Here is a 27,312-nt window from a genome sequence, read left to right as displayed (position 1 = left end):
CAACCCGACGGATCCTACGAAACCCTACCCGATAATCCGAACATCCGGCGCTTCGTTTATGAACATATTGCAAACATGCATCAGATCGCGCACCGGATGAAGAAGTTTGGCGGAACGTTCTCCGGAGTCAAGCTACGTGTTTGTGTTCAGCGCGCATCTATTGTCGGACACATGTGCACTTACCAGGGTAGAGAACCCGACGATGACAGGGTCCAAAAGATTCGTGATTGGCCTGTGCCCGAGAACGTCACCGACGTCCGGGGTTTCCTGGGTACCATCGGAGTCATGCGTATCTTCATCCGAGATTTTGCAAAACATGCTAAACCACTTGTGCAGTTGACCAAAAAGGACGTTGACTTTGTCATGGGCCCGGACGAACTAGCTGCCATGGAGACCTTGAAGAATCTTGCCATCACCTCCCCCGCTCTCCGAGCTATCGACCACTCATCCGATCGCGAAGTCGTACTGGCTGTCGACTCCTCCACCGTAGCCGTCGGGTTCATCCTCTCCCAGGTAGGCGCCGACAACAAGCGCTATCCGTCCCGTTTCGGATCTATCACTTGGAACGACCGAGAATCCCGCTACTCCCAATCCAAAATCGAGCTCTACGGACTCTTCCGGGCACTTCAGGCCACAAAGCTTTGGCTCATTGGAGCTCGCAATCTCACTGTCGAAGTCGACGCGAAATATATCAAGGGTATGATCAACAATCCGGACATCGTCCCGAACACTGCGATGAACCGCTGGATCGCCGCCATTCTTACCTTTTCTTTCAAACTCAAGCATGTTCCAGCTCGGGATCACACTCCGGCCGATGGCCTCTCACGACGAAGAAGAGCCGAAGAAGACCCGGTCCTTGTAGAAGATGTCGAGGGTTGGATAGACGAAGCGTGTGGTTTTACTTTACAGGTTCACTCGGACGGCAACGCCTCTGTCTCTCGGGTTGCGCAGAACCGTTTCCGGGGTCATCTCGGGTCCCTCGTCCGCACGTTCATCTATGATGAAGACTCTGCTGGATTCAACGACTCCGACGATTCCGACGACATTCCCCGGACTCCGAAGGCCGCGGGTAAGGACGCCCGGATGTTGGAGATAGAGACCTTCCTCCGGACCAGCAAGGCTCCCGTCGGACTCGCTGAACCCGCCATGCACAGCTTCGTCCGACAAGCGCTCAATTTTTCTACCGCGACGGCAAGCTCTGGCGCAAGGATAACCACGGGAAGCATAAGGTCTACATCCATCCAGGCCGCCGTCTCTATCTGATCCGCGCTGCTCACGACTCTCTCGGACACAAGGGTATCTTCGTTATCCGGACTCGCCTCCTTGAGCGATTCTGGTGGCCCTTCCTTGACCAGGACGTCCGCTGGTTTGTCAAGACTTGTCATCAGTGCCAGATCCGCTCCAACTTCAAACTACACATTCCGCCGTCTCCGACGATTCCCCTTTCCCTTTTCCGCCGCGTCCACATTGACTGCATGGTGATGCCTTCCGCCAACAAATTTAACAAGATAGTCCACGCTCGGTGTGCCCTCACCTCTTATCCGGAGTGGCGCGCGCTTCGCCGGGAGACCGCGGAGACACTGGGCATGTTTATTTTTCAAGAGATTCTATGCCGCTGGGGCGCCATCGAAGAACTTGTGACGGATAACGGTACCCCGTTTGTGAAGGCAGTTGAATATCTCGCAGAAAAATACGGCATCCGACACATCCGAATCTCTCTGTACAACTCCCAAGCCAACAGACTCGTCGAGCGGAGACACCGGGACGTGCGGGGTTCCCTCCTGAAGACTGCGGATGGCAATGACAAGAAATGGGTTGAAGTCGCACCATCCGTCTTCTGGGCCGAGCGCGTCACCATCTCCAAGACCTCCGGAATGTCTCCTTACTACATGGTACATGGCATCGAGCCCCTCTTTCCGTTCGACCTCCACGAAGCTACCTATCTCGCCCCTCCTCCCGATACCACTCTCACCACTGAACAGCTCATCTCCATGCGCGCCCAACAACTCCAGAAGCGTCCAGACGACATCGAACGTATGCGCGAGAAAGTTATTCGGAGCCGGATTGCTTCCCTTGAGGAATTCGAACGTCGGTTTGCCCGGACAATCAAGGACTTCAACTTTCTTCCCAGACAGCTCGTTCTGGTTCGTGATAAGAAGATAGAAGGTGATCACTCGCTCAAGCATCTGCCTCGCTACATGGGACCTATGGTCGTCGTCCGACGCACTCATGGCGGATCCTACGTTCTGTCCGAACTGGATGGCTCCATTTCCAATCTACGTTATGCTGCATTCCGCGTCATTCCGTACTACGCCAGACACCGCCATCTCCTTCCCGTTCCCCAATCTGCGGAACCCGATGGCTCCGAAGAGTCCGAAGATCCTCCGGAACCTCAGACCGCTGCGAACTTTGCCGGACTACAAAATACGACGAACGGCCGAGTTTTGACGCCTTCGCGGCAGCCTAACCGTCTAGTAGTCTAAAAATTTTTTCCACCCAGACCAGGGTTCGCCCTGTGTTGTATCCCGGACTTCGGGCCTGTTCCGTCTCCCACCTCTCACCTCTCTCATTGATTTCCCTATTATCCGTTTGCTTATATTTTCTTACATTAGTTTAGCGTACGCGTCATCCAACGATTCCGGTGGCCATTCTCCCTTCCGGAGACTTCGGACTCGCCGGTTTCACGCTGCGTCCTTTCGCTCTCACTTATACTCACTCACGCACTTTATTTTGGCTCCCAAGAAATGCCGTTATATTGACTATGTATCCTTCCAAAATATCTAAGGGCCAAGCGCCCTTTTCTGTCCTCTCAGGCCCCGTCATACTCCGCGTCCTCCTCCCTTCGCCTGTCCTCTTCGCGTTCCTCCTCGTCCGCTTCCTACGCTCGTTGCGCCTCCTCCAATTCTCTCCGCAGGATCAAGGCCGCGATGCTTCTCGTTGCCGCCGCCCGGGTGCTCTCCGCCTCCTCCGTAGCCTGCTTCAGAGCAGCGATCTGAGCGTCCATCGACGCCATGACCTGGACAATGGTCCGCAGCTCGTGGTCCGCGCACGCTTCGGCCAGGATTGGCATAAGCGCACTCCCCGTCGCTGCCCGCGTAGTGCGAGTCGTCTCCCGGCCTTCTCCTACCCGACGTCGTGTCTTCGGCCCTGGGGCTGTCCGCTGCTTTCCTCTACCACCCGGGACCTTGCTACCGGATGGCTCCGCGTCCGACGTCTTCACTGGCCTTGCTCGGGTCTTCACGTGCGAGCATCTGACCTTCGAACCCGTGCATGCCTCGCATGCGTGGCAACTGGTTCCAACGCAGGTGTAATGAGCCTGCTGGCAGTGCAGGCATCGTCGGGCGTCCGAAAACTCGACGATCGGATGTGGGCACAACTCCTTGGGTGCGCCGAACCCGCACCCCCAGTCAACGTTGTTCGGACTCGCGCTGGCGTCTGGAGGATCCGTTAGTTTGCGCTATATCGATGTATGGGTCACCTTACCGGCCGGATCGTACTCCCCGTATTCCATGACGTCGAGAGCCGGTGGCGGTGGCGGAGTCTTTTCATTTGCGTCCTCCACATTGCCCGTGCGCCTTCGGAGTCGTTTCGCCCGAGGTGTTGTCTCGGGCTCCCCGCCGTCACTCTCCACCATCTTCCGTTTTCCAGCTCGGATGGCGCTAGCTCGTTTTCGCGTACGAGGGGCCGGAGTACTGTCATCCTCAGCCTCCGATGGGATTTCAATTACGTCCAATGTCTTCTCCGTCTCGGGACGATCAAGAGTGGTGCTCCCGGATCCGACGGTACCCGAGCCGGACACGATTTGTGGCCTCTGTGCGGCCCGACGACGCTCCTCAGCGGCGAGCGCGTCCCTTCGGCGTGCGTCACGCACCTCTTGCGCCCTCCTGGCTTCCGCCTCCGCCGCTTCCTGTGCATCTCGGGCCTGTCTCTCGTCTTCGGCCTGCCATTCCGCGATTCGCGACTGTGCCTCCAGAAGTTGTGTGGTGGCACCGGCCATTTTCTCTTTCACGTCATCCTCGACAGTGTTCTGCAGTTGGCGCGCCACAAGAATGTCCTCGGCGCCCATCAGCCACTCCTATGCGTCGTCAGCATCCTGTCTCTAATCGTCGCCGCGTTGACACCTACCTGCTCCCGCTCCATCTCGGCAACCGCAATCTCGACATCGACCCGACGCTCGTCGTCGAGCTCCGGCAGGGCCGTGCCCATATCCACGAACCGGCCGGCCTCCTCTTCGTATGCAGCGACGGCCTCTTGCTTCTTCGCGGCGCGGAGTTGTTCTAAGGTGCGGGATGGCGTGTATTGCTCCATGAGTGTGCGGCGGTGAGGCTGAATGTGATGGACGAAGAAGAACAAGAGTGAATGTTGGACTTTGTCGAAATATCAACAATCTGTCATGTGACCGCGCTTCCTTTGGTCTCATGCCACACTTTCGTTCACCCACCCACCTGCCCACTTCGCAATTCTTGCTCGCCGTGTATGTTGCCCCGGAGGGTCAACACATAAAGTCCCCGGGGGATGTAAGGGTTGAACCCTTTCGTTCCGTGCAGTCCGACCTCCCCTATCCCCTATCGACCCCTCTCCGACTCTTCGGACACGCTCGCACATGACTCGGACGTCACGAACCCGTACCGGACACACGTGATAACGGATCAGACAGCTCGGATCAATCTTTCGTATATCTTTTGTTCTCGGACTCTAATACTTGGACTATACTAGCACCATTATTCGTTCCTGGTGCCTTTTCGTCTCGGACTTTTCCTTCATCTGACATTTTTCTTAGCTACAAAAGCCTCCTGTACTCGTAGTTAGAAGAATCAGATTTGTTTCCCCCCCACATCGAGCCAGATTCAAAGCCGTCCGAACCTTTCTTCTCATCTGTTGTCAGAGTCTGCCGCTGTCCGAGTCCGAGCCCGAGTCCGATCCGAGGTTGCTTTCTCCTGCCGTCCTTGTCATTCTCCTGCCGTCCTCGTTGTACTATCCGAAGCCAAGTTGTCTGTCCGCGTCCGAGCGCGTCCGAAGCCATCCGAAGCCGTCCGAAGCGTCCGAAGTTTCTCAGTTGTTCGTTTTCACTCTCGGACTCATCCTTATCACACTTTACTCACGCGGGTGTCGCAGGCGGACCCTCGCATTTTACTAGACTACACTACTAGTCTACGCGTACATTCACTACTACAGTATATTCTCCCTCTCGAAGGTGGATGACTCCGGAGATCCGACCTGTGAGGGAAGAACGGGCCAGTGCGAATGCGGGGGATTTCAAGGCCCTGGAAGGGGTTGGCACTATGGGCTTCGAGGCAGCACTCGATGATCACACAACCAAGAGCATCGCTCTTGTTGATGATCACTTCACTCTTTCTTCAGAAAAAGAGCGGAAAACGAGGTAAGTAAAGAAGCCTGTATAAGGAGTAAGTTTAGCATTGAGAAGCGAATTACGAGAAATTATACGAACATCCTTCTCGGTGGGGGACTCTGCTTGAAAATCCGCTCGCAACCAGTGGCGCACTTATTGTGCGGTAGCCTCTTGTAAGTGTATTGAAGCGACCGCGTTGAGTCCGAACCTCGTCCTCCGAACGACGCAGCAGAAAAAGACCTCGAATGCAGCACATGCTCGTATATATATGAGTTCTACCAGACCACCACGGCCCATCGCACAATCCTTTTCGTCCTGGGTTCCGAAGGGACCCTGCCCGAACCGAAGTCGCGTATACCGAGTCGCGTACGAAGGTCCGAGAACGAAAGTTTCCTCGTCGTAGACGGTAAGGCTGAACCCAGGAAGAGCTTTTCCGGCCGGCGGATATTTTAAAGGCTGCTTGACCGTGGTGCCAGAAGCGGTTTCGTGTTTGGGTTACTGGTGGGGGTGTTGAAGCGGTGACAGTGGACGAAAACTGAGGCTAACGATAGCGACACCGCTGGAGTGGTGGCGGAATCCGAGAGCGCGCTCATCGAGTATGTACATGTTGAGCTTGAATTTCAGACTCTCGGCGCCTCTTGATTTGACTCTTGCATCGCCAGTCAACACTTTAATGTCCTGCCCCCGCACAGCAGAATTCGACTCTGATTCTGAAAACGACGGAGATTATGTGCCACCGGTAGAAAAGGGTATCATTGGAATTCTCAGCTTGATTGCGGCCTCCCTGATTCTGACACTTACTCACTAGACTCAAGTTCTTCAGACGAAGACGGGGGACACGAAGACAAAAGCATACCGCACCCGATACCTACTACAGCAGAGGACGAGGAAGCAAAGAAAGCGTGAGGCTGCGTACACCAGACCCATGAACATCCGTTGAAGCAACCCCCAGCGCCAAGGATGCATTATGGGCTAGCTTTCAAGCTTCCGTTGCATCTGTACCCCCCTCTCAAGCCCATACCGCGACAACCAAGGTGAAGGTGAAGATAGAGAAGAGATACAGATTTGCTGGTGAAGATGTGATGTGCGTCGTTGCCTATCTGTTTGTCGTAACGGACGCCCTGAACAATTCTAGAGATGTTCTTGAGGTGGACGAAGACTCTGAGGACGCGAAGAGATGGCCCCGTGCTGGCGAAACGTCGTCGACATCTGCATCCGCGTCAACGAGCTCGACCCCGAAGCCCCCGGCCAAACGTCCAGGCGCCCGTAAATCGAAAGTGACATTGGCACCTCTACCATCGGGGAAAGCCAAAAAGCTGTCCACGCTTGAGAAATCAGCCATGGACTGGCGTGCGCATGTCGCTGCCGAAGCAAGTTCGGGTTTGCAGGAAGAACTGGACGCGAATCGCAAAGGCGGAGGCTATCTGGAAAAAGTGGACTTTTTGAAACGTGTCGATGAGAGAAAGGATGATATCCTCGAAGCTAGTCGAAGTAGTAAACGGCGGAGGACTTGACCTGTCGATTCTCGAGTCCATCAGATGTATTTTGTACTGAGCCCCTATGTCAGAAGAACAAACGACTGCTCCCTTTCTCGCTCATTCCACTACCACCATGCCTGGTCCAGGTGGCAAACGTTCCGCTAAATCTCGCCAGAGCGGACGCTCGAGTGGTAGCGGGGCATCGTCTACACCAGCAGCGTACATAGGAGACATCGACAACGCTGATTCATGGGACGCCATCGTCCACACCATGTGCGACGCTTTCCATCTACCCAGTCCGTGCCATGAAGTAACGCGACGAAGGGGGACTGATGCTTAGGTGTAGATCTAACTACCAGGCACGGCCTCAAGAAGATCCATGCTGACTTCAATAATATCCACCGGAGGCTCGATCAGGCGTATGTCTCCAATAAAGGGAACGATAAAATCATGGGGGGCGTTGTAGGTGTATTTGCAAAGATGTGCACCGACTCTATACTACGAGATAAGATTATTGAAGGAGGTCCTTGACAGTCTCACCCTCGCGTGTATCCTAACGTACTGATATTTCCATAGGCTTCCTTGACCGACTGTTCCCTTTATTAGAGTTCGATTCAGCCCGTCACATGGCCTTGCGAGCGTTGACCACTGTCACCCATCATGGTGGTGCTGATTGCCGCGTCGCGATAGCTCTTCATTCTCCTACACTGGTCGCTCTGATGGAGAGGTACCCTGATGACTCCAAAATCGCAGAACTCTGCATCGTTACTTTGGCGCCCTGCGTTGCAGCCATTGTAAGCAACCCGGAGCCCCCACCATCCAGCACCATCCGTGCAATTGGCCTACAATCGGTACTCCAAGTCACAGTCGATAACATCCGAAAACCCAATATCTCGCACTATGCAGTCAATCACGCTTACAGCTTGCTGGCCTCATCGACCACACATTGTCCCGAAATTTGCAATAGGATTCCGTCGATGATCCGATTCCTCGTCGCAGGACTCAGAAGCAAGGACTGGGTCGCTCGCTGCACCTGCCTCGGCGGTCTCATCCGCCTGCACGCGAAGGGGGCGGAAGAAGACAGATTGATGCTGGATCCCCAGCGGATGATTACCGCATTCGAGCGATTCCCGCAGCACGTCAAGGACATCCTTGTGGCCTATGGTGCCCCAAAAACCGAGTATTTTATGACCTTGTCGGCCAGCGTCGCCAACCAGAAGGCCTTCCTACAGTGTGCTCAAGATCACGACATCTACGGCTTGGGCCTAAAGCTCGCTGCGCTAATTGTCAAGACCGAATTCTCCATCGCCCAAGGCGCGTTCCAGACCGAGAACCCGCGGACCGGGCGCATGGAGAACGCATCTTTAGGGCTTCCTTTTTCTATGTGGTCCGATGCCCTGCCCTTTTGCGCGAAGGCCATTCGTGACAAAGGGAAGCCCGACGAGCAGCATCTAGCCAATATCCTTGAAATCAAGTCGTTTATTTTGAAAGGCAGAATACCAGAGGCCGTGACCCTTGCGCGCAAGGGGCTAGAAAGCAGGCCGGATATTGCATATTATTATTATGCAATTACGCTGTCCGCAAACGCCGAAGAAGGCCTCCGCGCTGCAAAGAAGGGGTTGAAGTGCGCGAAGATCACACCTTTCCTTCGCTTCCAGATGCTGCAGCGAGCGGTGGCTCACGCTGGGGACCTGGGCGTCATAACACTCCAAGATGCGCCGATGGATGGTGATCAAAAATGGGAAGAGGGGGTGACCTTCCTCACTAGTGCTTATGAAGATGCGAAGATCTACCTAGAAGAAGCTCCTCCCGACAACCGCAACATAAAGAATGTTTCTTATTGGTATATTCTCCTGACGCTGGTGATCCGTGGATCAGAGATTGACTCCAGCTTGAGCGAATTGAAGGTGCGTTTGGATCTGCAAAGACTGCTTACTCAGATACGTTGACCGTTTATCATTAGACTGTTTTTCGTAGGCTGAGTATAGCTGACGAGATTAGCACCATCTTGTCAGCGCCGCCTCCAAAGACGATGCTGCGACTAACACAGCAAACTGTGACGAAGTTGTACGCTGATGCAGTGAAAGAGTGGGGGGAAGTCATATCGCGGTTTGACGAAGGAGCGACAGACCGACCTATCGTTGCTGAGACCGTGGAAGATGACTTATCTGCATGGTTGGATGGTGCCCAAGATGATTGCGAAGAAGACGCCGCGCCCCATGTATTCTGTGGGCATCCGAACGTCAACACGAATCATGTCAAACTTTACAGGTGTTCGTGGTGTGGCGCTCCGAGCGCTGCATTGCGAAAATGTGGGGGGTGTACGAAAGCTAGGTATGTTATCATTTATATATATATATATATATTGTACACTTCTCTGATTTGTCACCGTCGTAGATACTGTGATTCTGGCTGTCAGAAATCACATTGGAAGGATCACAAGAAGTCTTGTACGCGATGAGCATAGGCGTGATTGCGTTGTATTTACGTGAATCTATGATTTGCACAAAATTAACCCTTGAGCTTCTCATCGGAATGAGATAGTAGAGAAGCAAAAGGAAGCCTCCCTCAGACCGGGATCGAACCAGTGGCCTTGGGATGATAGTATCCATTACAGTCCCACGCTCTTCCAACTGAGCTACCGAGGGCTTATACTATGGTGGACAAGGGTGTTCATCATTCCGACTTCAGGTTATAATCGTAGATGATCATCCTTACCTAGGCTACATGGGCTCAGCTTGTTGATAAACGAAACGACGTCCGTCGGCTAAGTGCATGACCCAACTTGTTACTCACATGCTTTTGATCAGGCCCTTGGGAAAACCAAGAATGATGAAGGTTTCGTAGAGATATCTACCGGCCTACAAAATCCTAACAAAGAGGGTTTAGGGGAGTAGAAGTCCACAACTAGGCCCACTTACCTCCTTCCCCAGTCGTTCCCAGATGCTGTGCTGGACCAAAGCCGATCTCCTTCGAAGTCCTTTGGACGCAGTGTCAGAAACTTGGCATTTTCCCTAAGTCGCTAAACAAAACAATCAATAGTCATCTCTACCGCAAGAGAGACAGACCAACGTTGTCCGAGCGTTTGGGGCTTCGCGTTAGTCTCCCAAGCTTGTGGCTCTAGCACCAACGATCCGCCGGGCAGCAACACATCGTACACGCGGCGAAAAAACCGCAGTAACGCGTCATCACCGCCGTTCAAATAAATCCATTTCGTCAGCGAAAAGCTGAGGTACCTTCAGCCTACGAGAATATTTTTCCATATGTCACTCACGCGATCACCGCATCGTAACGGCCAGCATCCTGCGGTATCGTATTGTTTGTCCAGTCCGCTGTTCAAAAAGTTAGGTTATGAGGAAACAGATGCTTATTTGCAGGCTGGGCTGAAGGCATCGGTAATGGTTCAAACGTATGCTCAAGTGACGCAGGAACGTATCCAGGCTTTTGAAGGCGATCCATTGATTTGTCGTCGATGGTAGCAATCGGTTTTTGAGTTGACCAAACCGTCTTTTCCCGCTTCCACGCGAAGCGCGTTCAAGTATCGTCGATATCGACACCAACCACTCTTCGAGCTCCCCACGACTGAGCTTGCAAGTTAGGAAGATTTGTCAGTAAATCTAGCCAGCTTGAGAACACGACTCACCAATCTCGCAGGTCACCCAGCCTTCATTGCAGCCGACATCGAGGATAGAAGCTCCACGAAATAGCTGGGGCGGTAACAAGGAAAGACGCGAGTATTTCACAGCTGGCCGTTTGGCGTAATACCTGTTCGAGTGAAATTCTCGATTCCCTACGTTAACGTGCCAGAGATGCCAGCTTACCCACATATGATAATTTCCATGAATCGGCGTTAAGTTCAAGTTGACGGACATAGTAGTCTGGCTTTGTAATTCCCACGGTTACACTCGAATACAGGAGGGATCCCCTTCGAGATACAAGTCCACAAGGTTTTCACCTTTAGTGTTGTGTCGTCAGTGTCGACGTAGTCAGGCTCATCGCGGTTCTGAGTCACTCAGTCGTAACTTGAGAGGATATTGGTAGAAAGACCTCAAAGTTTCAAAGACCTGATAGGATTGGGTCTCGCATCGTTTCGACTGAATAATTGAACTAGTACGTCGTGAAGTAGGCACTATGACTTCAGTTCATTCTCAGATTTACTTCAAAGCACTTACCTTCTTTAAAGGCCGAATATGGAGTACTATGAGCGACATGCTTAATTACATGACATGCCACGAAGCCCAGCCCAACGATTGCAAATGATGTACATAGTTGTATTTGCCGAAACACTCCATCGAATGCAATAGCATTGATTGTTATGGCACGCGAAGCTACAAAGCTCATTTTGGCATTGCTGCGCGATCACCGTTCATTGACCATCAATCATCGCTCTCCTTATCCACCCACTTGAATTTCTCTTCACGGTCGGTGACAGTATCATTTTCCCCAGGGACTTTTGGTGCCATTGTACTGTTTTAACGTATGTTAAATATTACATGATAAGTGAATAGCTTGGACTCACAGTTCAACAAGGCCAGGTATGGTAGGATCATGCTTCTCAGAGTGTCCTAATCCTGTCCAGTGTGCGATATCGACCTTCGGAAGTAAAAGTTGCTTGGTTCGCAAACATCCCACAGCTAATGCGATGAAGACAGTGGTTATGAATAGGATGTCTTCATCGTAAGAATAACTGCGTGAAATGTACAATGCACTGGGATCTTCTGCCGAGCGCACAAGGAAGTAGGTTCGCTTGTACGACGAAAGAACGCCATAGAAGACTTTTTTGGCATCCATTTGGCGCCATACCTATGGATATGTAAACAGGTGGGACTGAATAGGTGATTAGAAACATACCTGACACAATAGCTTCGTCGTCTTTGTCAAACCGTTAATCCTCTGAGGCCAATTGAACTTGGCAGCGCGCCCGAGCTTCATCTTCGGCCAAGTTTGAAGAAGTTCATCCAAGGTTTCTTCACTCTTGTCTAAGACGACCGGATTCTTAAACTCGAAAACGGCTACTAAGTCTTGAATATTTTTTCCAAAGAGGATACCATCAGGGACTGGCGATGAGCCACCAATGGAAGATGCACCAGGAAAGTCATGATGTTCGTCTCCGTATAAGCAGTGATGAATGACGGCAATAGCGGGGCGTATGATAACGGCCCATATATAATCTTCGGTGTCATGCTCTGTGAAAATTTGACGGGGCAGGTGAGACGAAGTGAGGTCAGGCTTCACTTTGTTGAGCCACCATGCGCCATCATCAAACTCAGGACCAGCGAGGAAATCCTGGATGTCCGGAAGAAGCTGATCTAACATAGGAGAGAATGGAACCACCTTTCGAAGCTCGTGTGATGAGCTGTTCAGGTTGAGGTCTGACTTTGTCAGTCCTTTTGTGGCCGTGGATATTCTCGAGCTAATAGAGGACGGAATTTGGATAGGGATAGCAGGTGGTTTCAAAACTTGCAAAAATGCGGCAAGTCCGAAGCTCTGCGGGGACTGCGGCATCGATTGTGATACGGTACTGGCGAGCTGCTGTCGAGTAGGATCTGGGCCGAAAATATCCCCCGGGGGTGTCAGGTCTCGCTGATTAGGAGCCTTCTTCGCATATTGCTCTTGCAATGAAGATGTCCTATTCGAACTGAAGGCATAACAATGAGTGAATGTTTAATGCAACAGTATGGTTTGAAGACATGATTATTGCTTACATGCGAGTACTTCGTCGTTGAAAAATTGGAGGAGCGATCTCCTTTGACCTACGGGTAGTTCGCAAGACTTTCGCCTTCGGGGTTGTATCATGATCTACGCCGATGTCGACGGGCCCACCGTGGTCGAAATTAGCGGCAACGGGAGAGAACATTTGTATAACGGACCCAGTCGCCAGACTTCAGAGTTTATGTAAGAGATCTGATATCATCGGCTTCATCTGTTGACTCTCGTTATTGCCAGCAATCTTCACAGAATAAGGGCAGAGTCACTGGCACAACGTTTCAACTTAAAGTCACGTGAGAAGACACACTTGAATCACTTTTGCATTTAGACTCTGACCACCACGACGTTGAAGATGAACAGTCCACTTGACCGTATAGTTATCGAGTGCTGCCTCAGCGATGCCCGGTTCAACCCGGCCCAGAACATAGAAATGCCTCGTATTCGCGCTGTTCCCACCACACAACCTCCGAGTCCGCTCACAGGTCGGATCTCCGAGGTGACTCCCCTTCAAGAAGGAGAATTTACGCAAGTGTACAGAGGCACGCTTCGTATCCCCGGCTCTAAAGCCATCGACGTCGTTATCAAGACCGATGCGTATGCGGCGGTGGCAAGGCCAGCAGCGTTCAAACGCGAAATCAATGCCTATGAACGAAAGCTCCACTCTTGGCAGGGATACCTAATCCCAAATTGTTACGGGTTGTATCAGGTTGAAGACGACGATCAAGTTGTATCGTTCCTCGTTCTCGAATTTTCTGGGCTTCCCATCGATTTCAACGTTGAATACCCTGAAGACCTCAAGTGCGTACATTACGGCGTCCAAATCCAATCCAAAACTGACATTCTCTCAGGGCGGAGATCTTAAACAAGCTCAGTACTCTACATCGTGCCGGGTTCTGCCACGGTGACCTCGAGGACTACAATATCGTCGTCGACGACGGCCAGGTTATGTTCATTGACCTTGAAGATGTCGAGCCACACGAGTGTCAGGTAAAACAAGCCATCATCCCAGACGACCTTGTACCTGCTTCCGCTGAGTTTGGGTGCAAGGAGATTTACCATATTGCATATATGTTGAAGGTGTGGCAGAAACGTGCGTCTTTGTCTTGCTCCTTATCGTCGGTTTCTTATCGACGATCCAGGTTTCGTCCATTTCTACGGACACGACTTCAATCTCTCAGAGATCAAGCCTGGAGGGGCGGGACACTTGCTAAGGCGTGTTCGTTTCCGACTCCGTACCGAGAGCGAATTTGAACGGGCTTACACGGAGGCCGAAAAACTGATCCAGGATCTCGAAGAGTGGCGAGAATGGTACAATACCATTACAGACGAAGAAAGAAAATACACGCTCTTTCCGGAGAGTGGTAGTGCCAGTGAACCCGAAGACTCAAGTTCAGGTTCATCTGCAACGGATAGTTCGAGCGATTCAGAATCGAGGACTTCGACTGCGAACGACACATCTCATGTGTCGTAGATTTTAATTTTGTACTTTTGCATTGACATCCCTTGGATGCATTTCTCATCTGGTAGTCTGGTATCCATCGTATTGAATCTTTCTACTGGTGATATAACAGCGTATCAGCTTTAGGCTTCTTTCGTCCAGACAACGAAGTGGGTTCACTACTACGGCAATAAAATTGCATATGAGACCTGCTTCGCGTCCGCTACGGTGGCACGCCCAAGTAGTAGATCGTGGGTTATGTTGAAATACTTCAGGTCTTGTGCAACCTCGCCTAGCTGATATAGAAATGCATCGACCGATTTCAGAATATCGCCGAAAGTTGCTCGGGGCCTACAGCCAGCGTTGTTGTGTTGGGTTGCAATGACTCGAAGTCCTTTGGGTGTAGTTTCAATGAGCTAGTAATTTCCGAATTCGCTAGACGAAATAGTCAATGGTCTTTCGAGGCTGACAATGCTTTTGGCCTTCGCGTAAGTCTCCCAAGCTTGTGGCTTCAGTTCAACATGTAGTCCAATCCAAAACCGTTGAAGCCCATATGTACACGTGATTGCACAGGGGTGAATGGAGAACACCAGATTTCAATTTCAGCGTTCACCGTCTCCTCCTACAACGCTGTCGCGAAATCAATGACTCGTTTCAAAATCGCCAAGGTTGCTGAACTTCAGGGTGAGATGTCTACATCTGCGATCTGATTGCTCAGCTCAGCTCCCTCCCTACTCTCAGGACATGACGAGCGAGCATGGAACATTGCCTGGAACCCCGCAAAACCCCTGCTCGCATCCTGCTCAGCCGATAAAACTGTGCGATTGTACCACTACGACCACGCCACAGATTCGCCGGATCTCCGGTTCACGCACAACACCACGATCAGCACGGGGCACACCAAGACTGTACGTGCCGTAGCGTGGTCCCCCTCGGGTCTCAGCTTGGCCACCGCTTCGTTCGACGCGAATGTGGGGATATGGGAGCAGGAAGGCGGCGACGAAGGTGAGGGGCCGAATGCAGGGGAATGGGAGTGCTCGAGTCTGCTGGAGGGGCACGAGACAGAATGCAAGAGCGTCGCATATTCGAGTTCGGGCACGCTGTTGGCTAGCTGCAGCAGAGATAAAACGGTTTGGGTGTGGGAGGGTGAGCGATCGTGCTTCTTTGCTCTTGACGGATGGTGTTCGCTGACTGACTGCCTGATTCGTGTCGTGGATCAGTCCAACCTGATGTGGATTTCGAATGCTTGGGCGTGTTGATGGAGCATACGCAAGATGTCAAATGCGTCGCATGGCATCCACACGAGGAGGTCACTAATTCCTCCTTTGACCGATCCCAGGCAACGTAACTCATCGCGTAACCCCCAGAGCAGATCCTGGCGTCTGCCTCTTACGACGATACAATAAGACTCTACATCGACGATCCCTCGGATGATTGGTTCTGCTTTGCGACGCTTAAAGGGCACGAGTCGACGGTTTGGTGCGTATCGTGGTCCCCGGATGGCCGATACCTCGCATCGTCCTCCGACGACAAGACGGTTCGGATATGGAAACGGGTCAAGGAGCACAGCTGGGAGTCGGTGCTCGTCCTTACCGGGCACGAGCGGAGTGTATATTCGATTAGCTGGGGAGTGGGCAAGAGCAACGACGACGCGTCTCTTGGTTGGCTCGCGAGCGCGAGCGGAGACGGACAAGTGATGGTCTGGGAATTGACCGTATGTCTAAATTGCCCTGTCTCTCTCTCTGCTTTGACTTACTTACTCGACGGTTAGAAACCTTCGGATAGCGATACCGCCCCGATGTCATCGACGCCGCCAGGACACTCGATCATTGCCAGACTAGAAGCTGCTCACGGCGTGTACGATGTCAACGCGGTCGCTTGGTGCCCACGACAAGGCTACGAGAATATACTCGCCACCGCAGGGGACGATTGTTCGGTCAGAGTATGGAAAGTAATACCGGAATGACGGCGGCCCCAGCACATAAGTATACGTAGACTCTAAATCATGATCGCCTTCAAAGTGTTACGGAGCGTACCACCAAGCTGTGTCTTCTAGACTATATTATTCGCTTCAGCACCTCGCCGAGCCTGTGTATCAGGGTCTCGTTTTCGTCCTCTGTGCCCACGGTAATCCGCAAGCACCCTGGGCAGCCCGGTTCACTCCCCCTGTAGCGGACGACGACACCGTTCTCCTCCGCGAGGGACTTGTATACCTTCTGCGCGCGCGTGTTGTCCGGCTTGCCTCCGGGGGCGTCAAACACGGGGACCACGACGAAGTTGGCGTCGTTTCCCCCTATGGAGTGCCCCAGACCCAGGGGGGCGAGCGCGGCTAACGAAGCCAGCAGCTTCCCGCGCGATGCGACCAGCGTGCTGATTTTCCGACGCATGGACTCCACCGATGGTGGGGACAGCGCAGATAGCGCGAGATGGGCTGTGGGCGTGGAGATGTTGTACGGCGCCTTCGTATTGCTCAGAACCTGGATGAGCGGTGGTTGGGCGATTGCAATCCCTAGTCTACCCAAAAAGTGGAATCAATGAGTTGTTGAGATTAAGACGGTGGACGGTGTCGTAAGATACCTGATAGCCGCGAGCCCAAAGCTTTTGCTGAGTGTCTGCATGACGCATAGGTTGCTGTATTCCTGCACCAAAGCAACGGCACTCGCATGGTCTCCTGCGAAATCGATATAGGCCTCGTCGACGACGACGATGCCTTTGAAGTCGGGATAGTCAAGGATTTCGCGTATCGATGAGAGTGAGATTAGGGTGCCAGTAGGGTTCCCTGGGGAACACAAGAATATGAGTTTTATCGAAGGGTCAGCGCTGACCGCTGCCTTGATCTGCAATGCGAAGGGGATTAGGGGAACAAGGGGCTGCTGCGTTCGCTCAAGCGCCTCACCTCTCCGACCCGCACGCTGAATCTCCCCCCATCCCCGCCCTCGCCAGACGTGCCCTCCAGCTCAAGACTGCATTTCACAACCCCCACATCGTTGACTTGCGCACACACCGCGTACATGCCGTACGTCGGCGGCGTGATCAGGATCTTCTCCGTGCCGGGGGCGACGCAGACGCGCATGAGGAGGTCGATGACCTCGTCAGACCCGACGCCCAGGAATACGTGGTCTGGCCCAGGGATGCCCCGCAGCTCTGCGATGCGGCGTTTGATGTCGTCGTGGGACGGGTCAGGGTAGCGATGGAGGTTGAGCTCCAGTGTGGATGCCAGCTCTGGTGCATCGAGGGACGCTGGGTCATTCGTTATGGAGTGCCCCAGGGAATTTTCGTTCGCATCGAGGAGGATGCCTTCCTGGTAGTCGTCCCGCGCGCAGCGGTATGGGTGGAGAGAAAGAATGTTAGGCCGGATCACTTTCTCGATATCGAAATGGGCAGGCTTCGCAGGCCCTTGCAGGGGTTTGAGGCCATGAATGGGCATCGTACTTCCTGGGGTTCACTGTGAGCTTGCGTCTTGCAGAAGAGTCATGTAAATTTGATTTCGAGGTCGAGTCATGAATCGCGATTTGGTGGATAACCATAATTTCCCGATTTGGATATGTTTCAAAAAAACATTTGCCCGACGTCGAGCACATCATATGACCGGGGCAAAGCGTTGAATCTTGGATCTGATCCTCCTCCAATGCTCTCCACTCAGAACGAAGACAACTCTGGCGACTGAAGTCCCGCCGAAACCCTCAAAAGTTGCTCCAGTTCGACGCAGAACTCGCAATATGAATAAGGTCTCGGTTACCAAAATTACTTCGGAGTGATAGACGATCTGGCAGGGGACTGACCGAGTCAAATCTCCAACTGGGCGACTCATAGATGGAACTCCAAAAGGTGGATTCATTCTCTCCTATGCTGAAGCTCCTTCTGGACATACAGAACCTTCTCGCTCGGGATCCGTTCGACCCTTAGGCAACATCACATCTACCTCGGCAAATCTCTACAGAACACGACGCCGAGGATCACATCTGGGCCGTTATTATACGCCCTGTTCTTGCGGCATCATTCAATGTAAGTTCGTTGATATCGTCTGCCCTACAAAGATGTCAGTTTCCCGGGAATTACTGTTTCATAACCAACGTACTTGGGGTTTTCTTGGTAAAGATCAACATTGAAGTCAATGTGGAGTCTGCAACTTCATAGCGAACGAGATGGCTTCTCTGTCATCCAATGGAAGAGTACAGCTCAAAAAGGATCAAAGTGGTGGGAAGATTATACAAGAAACCAAGGGAATGGGGAATTACAGAATCAAAATCTACGTGTCGCTTGCAACAGTGGTAGCCTTTGGTTCTGAATCACTCGAGCTGTCTGCTGATGATGAACCCGAGTCTTCTGGTTCACTGGCACTGGCGTCGTCTGAGAAGACAAATTTCCTCTGCTCATCCGTGATGGTAGCGTAGAATTTTCGCCATTCCTCGACATCCTCGATCAATTTCTGGGCGTCTACATAAGCCTGTTCACACTCGCTTTCGGTTTGAAGTCGAAGCCGAACGCGCCAAAGCAGATGTTCTGCACGTCTGGTGTAATCTCAGCAAGATAGATATCGCTGCCGTAAAAATTGACGAATGCTACGAAGTAAATGAGAAACAGTAGAAAGAGGGAAGACACAAATCACACACGTTTCTGCCACACGTCTAACATATAGACAATATGATAAATCTCTCGGCACCCGAAATCGGTCACCGTCGGCTGAAGGTCGTCTGGTATGATACTGCATTTCAGCTGACAGTGGTGCGGCTCGACATCTTCAAGGTCAATGAACATCGCCTTGCCATCGTCGACCACGATGTTATAATCCTCGAGATCTCCGTGGCGGAACCCGGCATGGTGCAGGGTGGTGAGCTTGTTTATGATGTCTACCCTAAAGGAATCTTCAGTACCTAGAAATACTTTCCTGCTGCGTGATTGACGCACTTGAGTTGTATTGGATAATCAACATTGAAGTTGATGGGGGACCCAGAAAATCTAAGGACGAGAAACGAGAAACTTGAAGTTGGTACAACCCATAACATTTCGGGATAGAGTCTCCTTGAAAAGAGCGGAGCTTTCGCTCGTAGGCATCGATTTCGCGAACGAAGTCGTCTGGCCTTCGTGCCACCGCGTAAGCATCTGTCTTGACCGCAACGTCCATGGGTTTGAAACCGGGAATGCGGAGAGTGCCTCTATACACTTGGGTGAATTCTCCCTCTTGGAGAGGTACCACTTCGGTAATTCGACCTGTGAGCGGCGGACGTGTGGAAGGGGCAGTGCGAACACGAGGCATTTCAATGTTCTGGGCGCGATTTACACGAGCCCCGCTGAGGCGGCACTCGATGATCACACATCCAAGAGGGTCGCTCATCTTCGCCAGTGATGGTTGTGTTCAGAGTTTAAGTGCAGGCGGGGTGATCACGTGAGGACATACTGCTATCTCGGTGATCGATATCATCTAGTTTAGCATGTCACCAGTGTAAGTAGCAGCGCTGAGGTAGGTCTTTGTTTGCAGGTACAGTCCGTCTTAGGCTCGCGACCAGCCACTTCGCTATTTTACACTCGTGCGTGTGTTTCACACTCCGCCACCGAAAGCGGAAGGACGTTTCGTCGGTGCAACACCATTTAACCATTTAGTCCCGATTTAGTTAGCGGAGTTTGAATCTGCGCCTTTTGTTCAACCAACAATGGAGGACAATAGTACAATGAGCCTACGCCAATGGCCACATCTGCAGCATCCACGGCTATAAAGTCTCAGCATGGCGTTCTCAGAACCGTCACTCTTCCCTCTCCTTCACGACTATCTTCTCAGAGCCCGGTGCTCCATAGACTTTTCCACCTTTGAGTCATTACACGATCTTCAAGTTTCATTCACGTCTTTTCATCGCACCACTTCTACCGACTACTTCGATCAACGATGTCTTTCAGAATCTCCAAATTCCTCCTTTTCTTCGGCGTCCTAAGCGTGCTGGCACCCATACGAGCCCCGATTCGTGTATACGGCGCTCCCACTCCGGCACTGTTCACGCGTCACGAAGGCCACAATGACTCGGCGTCGACCGGGGACTTCAAGAAGCAGAACGGGATGGACGCGCAGAAGCTCAACGCGCAGTTCGCCGGCTTGAAGAAAGCAGACCCGTGCAATGGTGCGTCCTTTTTCAATTATATCACTCATGATCTTAATATCCGATTAGATGGAGAACAGGCTTGCGTGGAGACATCTTTCGCGCAGTGCGTGGGGGGGAAGTGGGTCCTGACCCCGTGTGCGAGCGGCACCGTATGTGTCGCCCTCCCCCTCGTCAACAAGCCTGGAACGAGCATTGCGTGCGACTCGGAGAACGACGCGACGGCTAGGATTTTGGCATCGGGCGCTGAGGGTGGTCTCACTGGAAGTGATGCAGCATCTGCATCAACATCTGCAGGGACCGGTGGGGACGATGACGAGCTGGAATGCGACGACGACGATGACGACGAGCCATCCGCACAGCCCACCAACGGCGACGATGACCTTGAATGCGACGATGACGAAACAGGTAGCCCAGCCTCATCCTCTGCTGCAGTCACTTTCTCCGCTGCTTCGACTTCCTCTGTCACCCCCGCATCTTCCGTTTCTGCTTCCGTTGTCGCCTCCGCCACGGCTCTCCAGAAAAATACGAAGCCCGCCGCAACGACCATCTTCCTCAACTCGCCTTCCCCTTCCTCTGTCCTTAGCAAGCGCCAATTCGGACTCACTTCCGTCGCTATCGTTCCTGTTCCAGAAACCACCTCTCTGGCCGCTGTTGAAACGCCGGCGGTCAGCGTGCTCCCGCAGACAACCGTAACCGTCAGCACTTCGGTCTCAGCGTCAATCTCTGCTACTTCTCCCGCCGTAGTGTCCACACCCCAGCCCGTGACGATCATCAGCTCCGTCACAGCGGCACCTGCGCCCGCCTCGACCACACCCGCAGGCGGGGTCACTACCGTAACCGCCATCATCTTCTCGACGGTGACTGTAACTGTCGGCGCGTCGTCTGTTCCCGCATTGCCCATTTCGACATCTGCACCAGCCGTCGTTGTGACTCCCGCTTCCTCCATCGTCTCATCAGTAGTATCCATTCCATCGTCAGCCTCACCTGTCGTTACCTCCGTCACCTCCATCATTTCGTCGTCCGCCGCCCCCGCCGTGTTCTTCTCGTTTGCCTCCCCTGCACCAGCAGCAACATCGTCTCTTTCTGACGCCGGTAACGTCAACCTCGCCCCCACACCTGCACCCGCACCCAACACGTCCCCTGCTGATGCGGCAGAGATCGCGCGCCTGCTGACTGCTACGCTGTAAATGAGCTAATTACCTGTAACGTGGACACTCATTCATTGCATTATTGTACTCTTATATATATATCATCGCATGTTTTGTATTAGATGTAGCACTAGCTTTAATGGATTTTGTACAAGGTAGTCCCGAGGGTGCAGCGTCACCGCGACATTCCCAGTGAACGAGACATTACACCAACGCACCACGTGCCACTATTCTTGTATTTCTGAGCCAGAGGCGATCCTTGATAACATGATACATCCGACAGTCCGCACTGTAACTATAGGTGGTGATGCGTTAGAATTGCACCGTAAGGACAGTCATTTTATACATCCATAGGACATTTATGCCTGTTCCTACTAACCAAGTATGGCTGTCTCGGTCAACTCGCCCGGAACGTTCCCTCCTGACAAGAACGAGGCGAAATACAATCCACCATGCGTGTGTCTGCAAGGAACTGCTTGCAGCGTCTACTACAGGTATCACTTTTATCCCTTTCTCGTGGAACTGGGGCGAACATCGAAACTGTTGACTTGAGCGCTGATGAAATGATCGTCCATATTCCATACAGATCGTCTGGATATACTGTCAGGCTTGTGTAATGATATGCAAGATGAGGCGAGGGTATGATATGCAACGATGGTATGGTATACGACATTTTGATTGATAGTACAGTAGCTGCGATGCATATTACATATAACAGTATTCCAATCACCCATAGCGAATGAGATAACGCAGAAGACGAGACAGCGGAGTCGACAAAATCCTGAAGAAAAATATAACAGAAAATCGAGACGAAGCCCTAGCTGATGGGAGGGCCACGACTAAGTTCGACACCTATTTTCTGGACGAGCGGCATCCCCAGCGGCTCGAGCACGTCTCTCCACATCGCCTTGTGCCGCCGTCCTTCGAAGATGGCTCTCGAACGTTCCCCGGTTTCCCCTTCAGGCCCGAAGACAAACACTTTATCTTCGTCCCAGGGAGCCTCGCCGTTTGCGAACGCGATCCAGCGCTCCTGAATCGTGTCTCGGACTCTGGCATAGCTCCATTCGTTCACGGGGGAGGTCATGCCCCACGCATCGTCCTCTTCGAAGCGGTCATCATTGTCCAGACATATAGGCTCAAACTTGACGTCCATCTCCTCATCATCATCGACGTCGAACGGGCCATCGTAGAAGTCAATGGAGCACTCAGACGACTGGCTGCACGCCGGAAGGGGGACGTTGTCGAAGAGGTAAATGAGGTCCGCAGCATGGTGGGGCATGCCCCGCACGGGGCCCTCCTGATCGAACACGTAGCGCCACACCCCATGTCCTCCGCGAGCCATCTTGGCCCCCTGCGCCACACACTCCGTCGGCCATGCGATTCGCGCGTCGTTGATCAGATCGAGCACGCGCCCGGTGATCTCCTGCTCCGGCGTGTACGACGAGATGTCGTACGCGTGCAGGAAATGACTTGCGCGCGAGAGGGACTGACAGACGGCTTTGAGCCTGCGGACCACGGCAGGAGCCGTCCACATGGAGGCAGGGAGGGACCACAGAAGGGAGTCTGCCGTGCCGTCGCCTATGATGAGCGGCTGTAGGTTGTGAGGCAGATGAAGAACAGGCGTTGAACCTCCGGAACGAAGAGGTGTTGATACTACTGAAGTACGGACAGATTTGTGGCCCGGAGTGTGGCCTGGCGTATGGCCATGGGGACTGAGATGGCCAGGACCCGCAAGGGCTTCGCTCAAGTGGTTTAATTCGTCTAAACGATGGTGATTATGATGGGCGTCACTAGGCGCAATGGCGTCTCTCCAGCCTTGGCGGAGGAAAATGCCATCGTCGACAACTCGCAACAGGTGCCCGTAAGGTACAAGCTTTTCGGCCTCCAAAGCCCTCAACTCGTCGAGGTTGGAAACCCGGAGGGCGGACATAATCCGCGACAGCTGCCAGCCGGCGGAGGATACATTAGGGACGTTGAAGTCAATCACAGCACTCTGAAGAATAGCACGGTGAAATAGCGGCCGTGTTTCGTTTTCTGCGGAAAGAAGATGCGAGAGGATGTCTGCTGCCCCCGAGGACTCGCCGAACAGCGTGACGTTGGAGGGATCACCTAAAGTGCGATTTCCCGTCAGCATGGGAACTGCTGATAGTGGTGGTCTCGTCTCACCTCCAAATCCGACAATATAGTGATGGATCCATTCGAGGGCCACGCGTTGATCGCGAAGACCTGATAAAGCATGAGAATGAAGACACGCGATTACGGGTCGATTGTACCATAATTTCCGACCCCCGAGTTACCTGAAGCTTTGTTGTCGCTTTGGATCGTCGGACTAGCAGCAAACCCAAAAAGCCCCAGGCGAAAGCTAAACAGTTATGTGCCTTGATGAGATATAGTTTCGAGGCATCAAATCAAGACCGCTTACTTGAGAGAAACTACTATCACTGGCTTGCGCAGCAATACACTTTTGCGCACCAGTGCGGCGCCATCGTAAACCCAACTGGAGCCAGTACCTCTATCTCCGCCGCTGAATTGGTCGTCGAAGTTAGCGGGGATGAAAGCAGAAATAGGAATGAGCCAAGCTTACCCGTGTATCCACACCATGACGGGGAGGCGAGAGTGCGAGTCTACGCCAGCGGGACAGGTGATGTTCATGTTCAAGCACTCAAACTCATTCTGCTTGAACGCCTCATGAGGGATATCGACCTCCGATAAACCAAACAGTTCCTCTTCGAGAGACTTCTTCAGCCTGCGTTGGGGGCATATTGGCCTATCGGTAATGAGTTAAGTGATACCAGCGGAAGTATTAAACGACTGGTGTAGTACTGACCCATATTTTGTGGCGTCCGTTCGTCGTGGATACGTGGCAAAGAGTTTCGATGGACGGAAACGAGTGCTCACAGACGCGTACTTGATACCCCTATATTGGTGTATGGGTATCTCCGTTGAGGATACTGGATGCTCCACGCCAATAAACAACGTTCCCAGCAAGGTATGGTAGAGCTCAGGATGGAGGGCGTGTAACATGGTAGAAGTGAGGGGATTCGAGAAGCGGTTGGTGTGATGTCGTCTGTACAAAAGGGTTGGAAGCTGGCGACTGAAGTGTAGTCAATTGCGTACAGGGTGGTGTTAATTTGGTTGTGGGGGTTGGTGAAGAAGGGTGAGTGTCAGTACCAAAGGGCCGCCTGCAGTTATTATGGTGACGGTGAGATTCGGAATCGAACCAAGACAAGGTTAAGTCCAGTCATTTCGCTTTAGGCGGCAAGATATTGGAAACTGAGGGTGTTTGCCAAGATAGGAAATATCAGATGTCACGTGACATCTCAGATTCTTCCAGTCGAGAACTGCGAGTAGCAATTCGGAAACTTCAGAATGTTCTGTGCTGATGCACACGGGGTGAGGCTGGGAAAAGAGGATAGTCTCTGAAGACACGTACAAATGGCATAGAAGTGACGTGAAAGGTGATGCTTCCATCCACTTTGGTGTCATGGCGGGGGGATCATGGGGTCACTGCCCCTTCTCCAGGTTTGCAATTACACAGAATTACTCGGACCACAGGTGACCCTCCAAAGGGAACCTTGGGAACGTGTCCTATTGCAGCCAGACGCTGATCGCTGGATCAGCATCGACTCAATTTTATCAATGGGAAAGACTCCCACCACTGGAAGTAGAAGCATGTACTGCTACGGATTACGGAACGATATCATCTCGGGGTGATGATAGTTTTCTGCTCCTACACGATTAGACTTATGTTCACAGCCTGGACAAATGATGCAAGCCTACACAAGTACTAGACAACGTATTGAAGCCCGTGCTTCATCTTTGTAGCGAGCGCTTGAGAGTTTGTGCTCGGCCCCCACAGCATATCGCAAATACGATAGGCGAAGATTGTTCTCGATGTCGGACGATGAGACCTAGCCAAAATATTGCCTGACTAGTTGATTGGTGTTTACAGGAAGCGAAGCTGTATATTTACCGCGTCTTTAATTGGAAGACATCACTATTGGTCGGTATACCTTCGTATGGGCGTTCATCTAGCCTGAATTCATTTCGCCAGATTCGTTGCCTGATGGATTACGTCCGGAGTGAAGAGAGCAGGGAAGGGAGTTGATTCCTGGTGGTGGATGTCCTCTTATCAATATGATTAACCTCGTTTTTAATCGATAAGTTGCCAACAAACACCGTCGCTTGCAGGGGCTAGGAGGGTGCACGACTTGTACGTATTCATGTCAGCTACTCGCCGGCAGCATTCACGTATCTATCGTGGCGCCGTAGGCCGTCCGTGCAACGTTCTTGTACTGTTTTTAACCTTGCGAGTGTTCTTCTCTATAATAGAGACTTCTTGAAGATGCATAGCGCTTGGACTTACAGGGAACGTTCTCACCTAACCCGGTGCGACGGCGCGCAATCAACATCTCTGGCTCCATGCAAGTGTGGGGGCTGGATGCATTTCCAGACGGAAGCACGCCGCGGGAAGCATGCAAGCGAGATGCTACTGAGTGCTTCAGCTTCGAATGAACGGGTGATTAGCTTAGGATATGTAGAGCCTATAGGTAAGAGTTAGTTGATTCAGGGGCATCCCATAAAGAGCAGACTCGTCGACGTACACTTGAGGCATGCATTACGGTCCGCCAAACGAACGTAAAACGACGGAAGATTATCGGTGTCCTAAAGTTCAACAACTTACGGTACGACGACTCTATTGTTAATAGTTAGTTGATTCGGGGACAAGAGCAAACTTAATGCGTACGATTAATACATAAGATACGGCCCACCTAACGAGCGTAGGATGCCAAAACCTAAGCCATGATCCTGAAACACACCAGAGTCAACATCCCTACGGGCAACACGAACTCACCAAGCAGCACGAGATCCTCAATCATCGGTGTGGCCCAAACTGACCAACAAAGTTCATTACGGGATAGAAGTACAATCCGTATTGCCATCCAACAATTACAATCCTCCTTTCTGGTCCTTTCACCCTCTGACTCTGACGACCTTTCTCTTACCCTTTTGTGCTCCACCAGGGAGACTTGGGGTACCAGGCGCGGCGCCAGGTAACCCTTCCTGTGCGTTCATACCGGCTTTGACTGCTTCTATCAAAACACCGGTCGACAATGCGGGGGAGTACGGTGATACCCTGGTGGCCAAAGGCAACAGCGGCTCGGGCGGTATGGGAAGAAGACGTCGGCGCTTAGGCTCTGAGTCTTTCTGCGGCTGTAGCGGTACGCTCGGGGATTTGGATTTGGATAATAGTGGTTGTTTACCCTTCTTAGACGACGGGGCAGTGGAAGTGAGATTGGCTGGGGCGGTTGCAGCCGCTGGCGAGTAGACGTATGGTGACTTTGGTATATTCTCGGGTTTCAGGTGCTGGATTTGCATTGAGATCATTTCGAGAAGCACTTTCTCTGATACAATAATTCAGAGAGTACGTCGGAGGACGGCGACAGGCGCACTCACTTGTCTTAACGATCGGGTTCATGAGCCGACCGTCCTTCTTCCACAGAACTCGAACACGGCCAGGATTTTCCCAATCCCTCGGGTGAGACTTGTTCACTTCATGCAGCGTACCCAAGCCGAGGCGATTGGCGGCTTCAGCAATGTCCTTGCTGAGTGGCCACCATAGCGCCTTCTCTCTCTTCACCCTTCTTTCTCCAGTTGTATATGGACGCTTCGCATCCAGGTAGATAGGATAGATGCACGTCCAACTGGTTGTAAACCTGATGTTCAGCAAGTTCGAGAAGAGGTAGTAGATGTACGTACGCCTTGTAGGGTGTGATGTCCGTTACGGTGTTCTTGGACTCTGGGGTCTCTGATGATTCCCCTCGTTGTGGCCTCGATGGTGACGCTGGGCCTGGACGAGATGCATATTCTATCTCGTCGTCGGAGATGTCGATCTCCTGCAGTAATGGCCCGCTCGTGCCAGTGTTCGGAAGAGGCTGAGACGGTAGAGGTAAGTCTGTATCGTCGTCGAACTCCTCGATGATTTGAGTCCGTCGTGACATGATCTCTTATAGATTTTGAATCAGTGACCAACGAGTGTCGCTTGTGGTCGTCGTGCGTTGCGGAGAAGCGGTGTAGGAAGTTGTTCCCACGCCCC

At 52.3% G+C, this 27,312-nt stretch overlaps 10 protein-coding genes and 1 non-coding gene across 11 annotated transcripts; 5 read left to right on the top strand and 6 right to left on the bottom strand.

Annotated features, from left to right (window-relative positions):
* Positions 1-6,023: 6,023 nt before the first annotated feature.
* Positions 6,024-6,864, top strand: PC9H_006180 (uncharacterized protein; the record flags this gene model as incomplete). The annotated part of the gene is made up of 4 exons (XM_036775731.1): positions 6,024-6,099; positions 6,159-6,252; positions 6,303-6,434; positions 6,486-6,864. 4 exons carry the CDS (start codon positions 6,024-6,026, stop codon positions 6,862-6,864), a joined length of 681 nt encoding a protein of 226 aa, XP_036631750.1.
* Positions 6,865-6,910: 46 nt separating this feature from the next.
* PC9H_006179 (uncharacterized protein) lies at positions 6,911-9,289 on the top strand (the record flags this gene model as incomplete). The annotated part of the gene is made up of 5 exons (XM_036775730.1): positions 6,911-7,124; positions 7,169-7,351; positions 7,405-8,735; positions 8,792-9,162; positions 9,226-9,289. 5 exons carry the CDS (start codon positions 6,911-6,913, stop codon positions 9,287-9,289), a joined length of 2,163 nt encoding a protein of 720 aa, XP_036631749.1.
* A 103-nt stretch (positions 9,290-9,392) lies between these two features.
* PC9H_006178 lies at positions 9,393-9,476 on the bottom strand. The gene has a single exon. It is a non-coding gene; the product is annotated as a tRNA-Tyr (tRNA).
* A 1,728-nt stretch (positions 9,477-11,204) lies between these two features.
* Positions 11,205-12,685, bottom strand: PC9H_006177 (uncharacterized protein; the record flags this gene model as incomplete). The annotated part of the gene is made up of 4 exons (XM_036775729.1): positions 11,205-11,295; positions 11,348-11,631; positions 11,680-12,466; positions 12,534-12,685. 4 exons carry the CDS (start codon positions 12,683-12,685, stop codon positions 11,205-11,207), a joined length of 1,314 nt encoding a protein of 437 aa, XP_036631748.1.
* A 204-nt stretch (positions 12,686-12,889) lies between these two features.
* PC9H_006176 (uncharacterized protein) lies at positions 12,890-14,008 on the top strand (the record flags this gene model as incomplete). The annotated part of the gene is made up of 3 exons (XM_036775728.1): positions 12,890-13,335; positions 13,386-13,627; positions 13,677-14,008. 3 exons carry the CDS (start codon positions 12,890-12,892, stop codon positions 14,006-14,008), a joined length of 1,020 nt encoding a protein of 339 aa, XP_036631747.1.
* A 611-nt stretch (positions 14,009-14,619) lies between these two features.
* On the top strand, positions 14,620-15,941 carry CIA1 (Cytosolic iron-sulfur protein assembly protein; the record flags this gene model as incomplete). The annotated part of the gene is made up of 5 exons (XM_036775727.1): positions 14,620-14,659; positions 14,717-15,121; positions 15,196-15,284; positions 15,348-15,689; positions 15,747-15,941. 5 exons carry the CDS (start codon positions 14,620-14,622, stop codon positions 15,939-15,941), a joined length of 1,071 nt encoding a protein of 356 aa, XP_036631746.1.
* A 91-nt stretch (positions 15,942-16,032) lies between these two features.
* Positions 16,033-17,402, bottom strand: HIS5 (histidinol-phosphate transaminase; the record flags this gene model as incomplete). Its single annotated transcript, XM_036775726.1, has 3 exons — positions 16,033-16,489; positions 16,553-16,812; positions 16,872-17,402. 3 exons carry the CDS (start codon positions 17,400-17,402, stop codon positions 16,033-16,035), a joined length of 1,248 nt encoding a protein of 415 aa, XP_036631745.1.
* Positions 17,403-18,224: 822 nt separating this feature from the next.
* On the bottom strand, positions 18,225-19,310 carry PC9H_006173 (uncharacterized protein; the record flags this gene model as incomplete). The annotated part of the gene is made up of 4 exons (XM_036775725.1): positions 18,225-18,412; positions 18,433-18,537; positions 18,589-18,825; positions 18,884-19,310. 4 exons carry the CDS (start codon positions 19,308-19,310, stop codon positions 18,225-18,227), a joined length of 957 nt encoding a protein of 318 aa, XP_036631744.1.
* A 546-nt stretch (positions 19,311-19,856) lies between these two features.
* On the top strand, positions 19,857-21,254 carry PC9H_006172 (uncharacterized protein; the record flags this gene model as incomplete). Its single annotated transcript, XM_036775724.1, has 2 exons — positions 19,857-20,085; positions 20,134-21,254. 2 exons carry the CDS (start codon positions 19,857-19,859, stop codon positions 21,252-21,254), a joined length of 1,350 nt encoding a protein of 449 aa, XP_036631743.1.
* Positions 21,255-22,032: 778 nt separating this feature from the next.
* Positions 22,033-24,239, bottom strand: PC9H_006171 (uncharacterized protein; the record flags this gene model as incomplete). Its single annotated transcript, XM_036775723.1, has 6 exons — positions 22,033-23,324; positions 23,382-23,441; positions 23,489-23,577; positions 23,638-23,739; positions 23,800-23,982; positions 24,043-24,239. The coding sequence occupies 6 exons, from the start codon at positions 24,237-24,239 to the stop codon at positions 22,033-22,035; spliced, it is 1,923 nt and encodes a 640-aa protein (XP_036631742.1).
* Positions 24,240-26,189: 1,950 nt separating this feature from the next.
* Positions 26,190-27,217, bottom strand: SEC65 (signal recognition particle subunit; the record flags this gene model as incomplete). Its single annotated transcript, XM_036775722.1, has 3 exons — positions 26,190-26,620; positions 26,673-26,920; positions 26,976-27,217. 3 exons carry the CDS (start codon positions 27,215-27,217, stop codon positions 26,190-26,192), a joined length of 921 nt encoding a protein of 306 aa, XP_036631741.1.
* Between the last annotated feature and the right edge of the window lie 95 nt (positions 27,218-27,312).

This window comes from Pleurotus ostreatus (genome assembly GCF_014466165.1).
Source record: "Pleurotus ostreatus strain PC9 chromosome Unknown scaffold_4, whole genome shotgun sequence".
Taxonomy (NCBI): domain Eukaryota; kingdom Fungi; phylum Basidiomycota; class Agaricomycetes; order Agaricales; family Pleurotaceae; genus Pleurotus; species Pleurotus ostreatus.
This window is presented reverse-complemented; position numbering and strand designations above follow the sequence as displayed.